General features: G+C 29.4%; 1 protein-coding gene across 1 annotated transcript in view; it reads left to right on the top strand.

Annotated features, from left to right (window-relative positions):
- Positions 1–7,180, top strand: part of LOC107450665 (homeobox protein Hox-B4-like) — a 48,092-nt gene extending 40,912 nt beyond the window's left edge. The window contains 1 exon segment of the mRNA NM_001323820.1: positions 6,417–7,180. Within this exon segment, the coding sequence (NP_001310749.1) occupies positions 6,417–6,850 (434 nt within the window). The 3' untranslated portion in view covers positions 6,851–7,180.
- Positions 7,181–7,961: the final 781 nt, after the last annotated feature.

The raw sequence follows: 7,961 nt of genomic DNA, 5'->3' as shown, positions 1-7,961 counted from the left end.
TAAATAAACATATATATATATATATATATATATTTGGAATGAATTCATTGATGAAAAATATGCGATTGATTATATTTTATAAAGTTGATTATTAATTATGGTAAAGTTATTTCTTAAGTTATTTGAATCTTGCTTATTTGCTTTTTAAAGTTTATGGCTATAAAACGTGTGTAAATTAATGATTTCAGATAAACATATTTTGTATCATTACATTACTATTAGGATAATTTTCCTCGAAAATTTGTTAATAGTAATTTACGGTAAAACCAACAGAGCTTACTTTAAAATGCGTTTAAAAAAATTGAGGCTAAGAATCATTTTTTCTCATAACATCAAGGAGATTGTTTTTACTGAGAGACCTTTACGCAATATGTTTAGCTTATTTTTACGCAACTTTATAAACGAAGCATAATTACTAAAATCGATTTTTATTTGTAAAAACACATGCGATCACAGTTTAGATCAAAAAAATATTGAAAAAAAAAAAACTTCTGAAAATTCTTGAAATGCCTGGCCACTTTTAAGAACTTAATGATTTTCACATTAGAAATATATTTTTTAAGCAATACTAGGATACAAAGCCGATTTGGTAATTTTGCCACACAAATATGTGCTTAGTACTATGATATAAAATATAACAAGCGCTATTAGGTGCATTAAAGCTGACATGCGCTTTTTTTTGGAATCGATTAAAGAAAGAATATTGCTCTTTTTATTAAGAAAAAGAAAATATGGTTAAAACTACAAAAATATGGTAAGATTTATCTTGTTTTTGCCTGTTTGGGAATGAACATCCAAGAAGAACGGTAATTTTCACCGAAGTACTTTGGTAATGACTTTTGATAAAATTAACAATAAAATATAGTTTTAATACCGTGCTGTTCTGTATTAAATGACGTAAAATTAGGGAATATGCATTTCATAATCTCTGATTTATTTAGAGATTATGACTTATTAACCTTGTTTTTTTTTATCGGTTAGTTTTCTTTATTTCTTTGTAAGCTATAAACTAACATCTACCAGTTTTAAAACTTTAAAAATATTACGTATGTGAAAAAGCAAAAGCATGGACACGGCTAAACTAAATAAGTAGCTCAAGTATCAGGGCTGTTCCAACATCCTAAAGAATAGAGGTAGCTGGCTCTAATTTCACCACAATTCTGGAAGCATTCATATTTATTTACTGTTGCACCCACAGAAACAGGCTTGTGCCCTAATCACAAAGTTCGACTTATTCGCCTCAATATTACATATAGCATGAACTAGAGGAAAACTTCACTAACAAATATCAAGAGGTTCGAACCCACTATCTCCACACTACGATCGATGCATCTTTGTAATGTCTTACTCATAATTCTGTTCTCTGTTTTGGAGATTGAAATGAGTTTGATGGAAAAATATTATAAGAGAATAGATAATTAACCGTCGTCTAACTTCTATCAGTCATTTAAATGAACCAAAATTTTAAATAAACCATTAAAGTATAAACAGTCTATTACTACTCTATTTGGTGAAAGGCGTAAACATAAAAAAGTTGAAATTACGAAATAAATTGTAAAATGATTGACAGTTCTGACGAACTTATTGGTAATTTTATCATGATACCTTAGAGCAGTGATACCCATTTATTTTTTTTAAGCTACGGAACCCTTAAATATTCAACCTACTTTCGGCAAAACCCCAACATAATAAATAAAATTAAGGCAATTTACTAACGTTATAACCTATTAAAACTTTATTTCAAAATATTTAATTAGAGGAAGGAAGACTTTCCATCATTTTATCATTAATAATCCTAAATTAGGCTTTACAATCCTAATAATCCTTAATAATCCTAAATTAGACTGTTAAATTTGCAGTCTTTGTTCTGTATCTAGTTTAGTTATTAATTTGTTTTTGGTTTATATAAATGAATGAATAAAATAAGCCTATTACCGTATATTTTGGTTTCATAGCCAAAACTATTTTTTTGTCGACTCACATATAGCAGCTCTGCAGCAAATTTAAAATATCATTGAAATTAACGATTGTGATGGCATATATTTTTGAATTTTTCTAGCAGTTAAAATTCTCACATCATACTTACTAGATTTTTCTTTATTAACTTTCTTAATGGTTCAAATTATTTCAAATTGAATTTTTAAAATCACATTTTGCTACCAGTTTAAATACCTAGCGAATTTATCTGGCTTAAAACAAGAGATATTGGCAGGTCCGGATAATGCATTATGCTTTCTACATTGGTAATATGACTTTTTTAAATTTTTTTTTATTCATGTACTTTGACTTCAAATTTAAGTTGGAGAAAATTAATTATTGGGAACCTAAAAATTCTCTAAACTGAAATATTAAAAAAGAAGTATAATTACCCGAAAACCTGAAAATGTGAAGAATAAACATGATCTCTGGGCAGAAATTACAGAGTCAGTTAGCAGCATAAATTTGTCTGCGACCTTAACGCAGTCTGACAAAGATTATATTATTAAAATTAGGCTTAATATAACATGTGTACAAAAAAAAAATCAGCACACAAAGTTATACGCAAAAAATGTTGCTATGAATATATTTTAATTAAAGAATTTTGCGCCTTTAAATAAATAAAATAACTGAGATTTAAAAACAGGAATGAGTCCCAATACAGCTTATAAACAAGCAACTAGAGTTTTTGTAAATTAATAATTTAATTTAAATGAATAATAATTTAATTTTTGGAATGAATAAGTTTTTCTTGTTCCTCAAATATTAACATCGTAGAAAATTATTTGGAATTTCAGAAAAGTCATACTTTTTCCTTCGATTATATATCTCAAGATAGTCAAGCGAATTTTGTTAAGAACCTTAAACAAAAAGTAGTCGAGAAAGTAAAAAAAAATTTTTTTTTTTCGTTATCTCCTCTCAGTATTTTTTAAAACTGAAGGGAAAAATAATCTGCAGAGCCTGCTGCTTGATGTGTGTGTGTGTCTATATATAATATATTATATATATATATTCCAAATTTTTGAGAAATTTTTTTTTTATACATTTCATAGTACCATCTGAGGCATTTCTTTTTTTCTCCAGATTAAGAAATGTTCTTTACGGTTAGAACAGTTTTGAAAGTTTTGCAGAGAAGCAACACTGATAGAAAGAAAAATGCTTTAGAAATTTTCATAAAAATTAAGCCAATATTCCCAATTTCCCGTCACAATGACGTTTCGTATAGTATAAAAAGTATTTCCAAGTGTACCGAAGTGAATTATGTTAATTATTATCAAATTAGTTCTCATTACATAATTGGTTTCTGCCACCACACCTATACAAATACATTACGACACAAAAATAACTAACATACAAATAGGTAGTGATGTAAACATATTGGGTGGATCATTTATTTTTTTGTTCTTGTTGTTGGGCGTATCATTTTTCTTCTTCTTTTTGTTCATGATGCCACTGTCCCATTCATTTATAATTTCCAATCACAATAAAAGCAATGATGGCCTTATGAGAAGAAGAAAAAAAAATCGGTCTATGCTGTCAGCAGCAGTTATAGTGTAACCATTTTTTGTCCCATCACTTCACCATATTCCATCCTTCCAGCAGAGCATGATGGTCGGAGTATCTTTTGATGCTGTCAAAATGGTGGCTCAAGATAAATGGTTCACCACCACAATCCCCTCGACAGCTGTAAAACTGTCAGTGGTCTCGGAGACCGCCGAGGCATTCAGTGGGTTTTAGCACCGTTGACGATGGCGGTTTTATGGACCATTACTGGGCTCTATTTTCGCAGTTCATAATTGAAATTGAATCAGGAAAATATTGGTCGGAAGCTATGGGTAATTTTGTGTTTGTGGATTAGTACTCAATGAATCGCGGTAATTGGGGTATTTTCTAATTCATAATGATGGGACAATACGAAATCATTGTGCATCTACTCTATTTAAATGCACACGTCGTTGTAATTGGGGGTATTTTCTAGCAGAAGAGAGAAAAAAATTACCGAAAAAAAAAAACGCTCCAAAAAAACGGAGAAAAGTACCCAAGAATCCTAATGTGGTCCTTCGTTAATAACTATGAATTTAGCATCCAATTCAATTCAGGCCATTGAGCCAGAATTTAAGGCAATTAAATATTCATTCAGATGAAAATATAGGTATTTTTTGTACATAAAAATAAATAATATACAAGGATTAATGAACACAAAGGTACTTCAAAAATTGATATTATTAATTAAAATTATTAAGAATATTAAGCAACTCCAAAATTTTTCTTAATTTCAATAGTTAAAATTCTTAATATTGTGATTTAATTCTCTGATATCACAATAAGATATATTATTATATCTCTTATATTTATATGACTTTCTTGTGTCGCACCATCAACTCGTTATAAATGATTTTTTTTTCTGAAGAAAGTCAAATCGCACTGCCTTACCACAGAAGGACCGGGAGACGTATTGGTATTGGGCGAAATCCTTATTGCTTGTTAACGCATGAATCTTTAGTAAACGCATAATACGCTACTCTAAGCCATGATATCTCAGGGGATAGAGCATTCGCCTTCCAATAGGTGATCTGGGTTCGAATCACAGCTGTGGCTAATCCATACAGGCTCGATGCTGGTCGACTCACACAGACCACATTGCTGACGTAAAATATCCTCAGTGGTAGACGGATCATGGATTAGTGTTACCGTGGTTTTCCTCTTCAAGAAACGCAAATGAGTGTTAATTCAGTCCTCTACGAAGGCAATCGGTTTCTTCAATCTTTACGACGGTTATAAAATAAGCTGGACTAAGAATGTAATAGAGCCTTGGGATAAGTTTTCTGTATTATCTCATGACAGTAGGAATCTTTGAATTTGAATTAAACTTTTCATGAAACAAAAAGAGCCGCATGTTACTTTGCATAAAATAAAAGTATTCAGTTGTGACTTTGAATTAAACAAAAGTTATGATAAAAAATATTATAAAATTTTAAAAATCAACAACAAAATTGCGCAAAATTATAAAATTTTCTTAATTTAGTTTTAAAAGTTTTTTGTTACATTTATTTTACATTTTTTTAAAGGTGATTCTAGTATCTAAAGTATTTATATCACGCCCCTACTCTATCAGTAAAAATAAGCAACTCCTTTTTAGAAGCTCATGTAATATTTGAATGGCTCTTCTGTTTCGACAGATTTTGATATTTAATTTTCAAAATATCTGGGATATCAGTAACATGTAAAATATGGTCTCTATAATTTAGACAATTCGCAGTCTCGAAAATTTTGAGTCTTGAATGTTAATTTCTCTTTTTGCGTATTTCACTGCCCCAGAAAAAGTCGTATTTATAATTTTTTATTTCTCAGTAACTATTAGTCTGACTTCTTTCAATCAAGCGTGAAAAATTAAGGCTCAAAAATCTAATTAAAAAAAAACTATATTTATTAGGCGGAATTACATTTTTATGTCTATTTTCAAAATTTAAAATATTGTGTACTAATTAACTAGCATATCAAAGGTTAGTCTGTTAAAACATTAAGATTTAGTCTTAATAATTTACCGAGTGTTGAAATTGAAGATCCAATTATTATAAAAAGATATTTATCGAAATATCTAACAAGCTTTTTCTATATTTCTATCTATAAGTAGACAGTAAGAATTTCTTTCATTCGAATGACTTCCATAGACTGTCACAATATGGAATGAAACAGAGAATTTTTTAGTCGGTGATATAAAATTTCCTTACTTTCTTATTCTGTAACAAGTAGGACGTATTTCTTAACAGGAACTATGTCTTTTTTTTCCCGTGACAAGTTTTCTACAACTTGGCTTGCATAAGTCAACTTCAAAATAGTTCCGAAACTGTGGTTTACTTTTGTAATCTATCTTGTCTCACTCCTTTCTATTATTGCTTAATAGGATGATATACAACATGAAAAACTTTTCTTCGCAAATTCTCTTTCACTCTATAACTAATTTAAGATATAGAAAAAGTGAATTCAGACAAACCTGGAGTAGTTTTTTGACCCTTATAAATTGCTGAAGAAAAAAAAATTAAAGTATCAAATTGTAAACAAATTGTTAATAGAGAACTTCTCCATTGCGTAATTCTAAGTTATCTTAAAATATATATATATTTTTTTTCAGTTTGATATTTTAAATTTTTTTTTTCAGTATTTGAAATTTCACTGCTTCCTTAAGGTTGGCCTGAGCTCTTTTTTTCTACACTTTAAATTTTAATTAGTTATGATGGTAAACGTGAATTTGCGACATAAAGTTTCTCTCTTGGTAAGACATTTTAAGTTAGCGTATATTTTTATGACAGCGCATAAAAATCCGATAGTTAGGACAAAAGTTATTCAGTTTTTTGTTTGCATTTTTCTGTTCTTTATTTATTGTTATTTTTTTTATCAAAGGCTAAAATAATCCTTATGATTTTTATTTTATATTTTAGGTGTGAATGGAGTATATCCAGGCCTTGAACCAAAACGACAACGAACTGCCTACACAAGACACCAAATTCTAGAACTCGAAAAAGAGTTCCATTTCAACCGCTACCTGACGCGGAGGAGACGAATCGAAATCGCCCATTCCCTCTGCCTTTCAGAAAGACAAATCAAGATTTGGTTTCAAAATAGGCGGATGAAGTGGAAGAAAGACAATAAGCTACCAAATACAAAGAACGTGAAGAAGAAACAGCAACCCAGTGCTAACAACCCAAACAGCAATAACACCACCAATAACACTGTGAATAACACCAACTCCAATACAGGCAAAACGCCGACACAGCAACAGGCACCACCACAACCAGCTTTAATGCCTATACAGAACCGCTCATACACATTACCGTGTGAACCCAAAGATGAATATGGTCTGACAGAACTGTGACATGTTCCTCTGTAATGCCAAAATATTGTATATTAATATATTTGCAATATGGACAAAGATAGAACTTGTAAAGCGTTTTAATGAAGCTAAATTGGTACTTCTGAAAATTACTCTTCGACTTCGAATGTCTTTGAATGATTTGCTTCCTTTTACTTCATGTACAACGAAATGATTTGGGCCTGTTGTGCAGTTTTGATTTGATTTAGTCTAAAATATGATGATTATTTAAATTTTTATCGATGGTAATCATCTGGAACGACATGTTAAAGTTCATGTTGTTGAGGAAGTTTAAATGTAATTTGGTCCAAAATTTCGTGATATTTTAAGCTTATTTTCTTTAACTACCCATTGAAAAGACTTAGATGTAGTTCAGTTTATCTGGAACAAGAAAACATCTAATTTATTATGAGAACTTGTCAGATTACACTGATTAATTTCAGATATTATTCAAAATCTTTTACCAATCAGGTATATATCAACAAACAGGTAGTCAGCAAATGTAAGCAATTTATATATTTTTATATTTCCTGATTCATATAGTTTTAAATTTAAAATATTATGTAAATTCACATATAATTTAAATGTGACTAAGTTTTTAGAGATATTTGAAATATTATATAATTAATAGTAAGCATAATTATACTAAACTACTATAGCAGGCTAACTATTAACTACTATAGTAGGTTAACTATTAACTACGATAGTAGGCTGACTATTATAAAAAACCATTAAAAGACTGCAATAATTGTGTAATTCAAGAACAGATAGAAAAATATCTATCGGAATTTAAAAGCCAGTTGACATCTTTATTCAAATTAGAAATAAAGATGAAAAGTACCTTTATTCGGTACTTTTCTTTTTCTAACTGACCAGACCTCCAACTAAAATCAAAGTCCTTTTTTTTTCTTTCCTTTTTGGAAAGATTATTTTTGTTTTTTTCTCTTTATTTTCTGTTTCTTGAATTATCGTAAACTGTTGAACTCAAAATTATAGATAACTTTTATCAGACTACTAGCATAATTAATGTATCATAAAATATATGACACATCGCCTAAAACTGCACTTTTATACAATGCCTGTGATAAAAATAAATTATTAATAATAAATGTGA

The sequence above is a fragment of the Parasteatoda tepidariorum genome, chromosome 8 (assembly GCF_043381705.1).
Source record: "Parasteatoda tepidariorum isolate YZ-2023 chromosome 8, CAS_Ptep_4.0, whole genome shotgun sequence".
Lineage (NCBI taxonomy): Eukaryota > Metazoa > Arthropoda > Arachnida > Araneae > Theridiidae > Parasteatoda > Parasteatoda tepidariorum.
The sequence above is the reverse complement of the archived record's forward strand: the minus strand, read 5'-3'. Positions and strand labels throughout refer to the sequence as shown.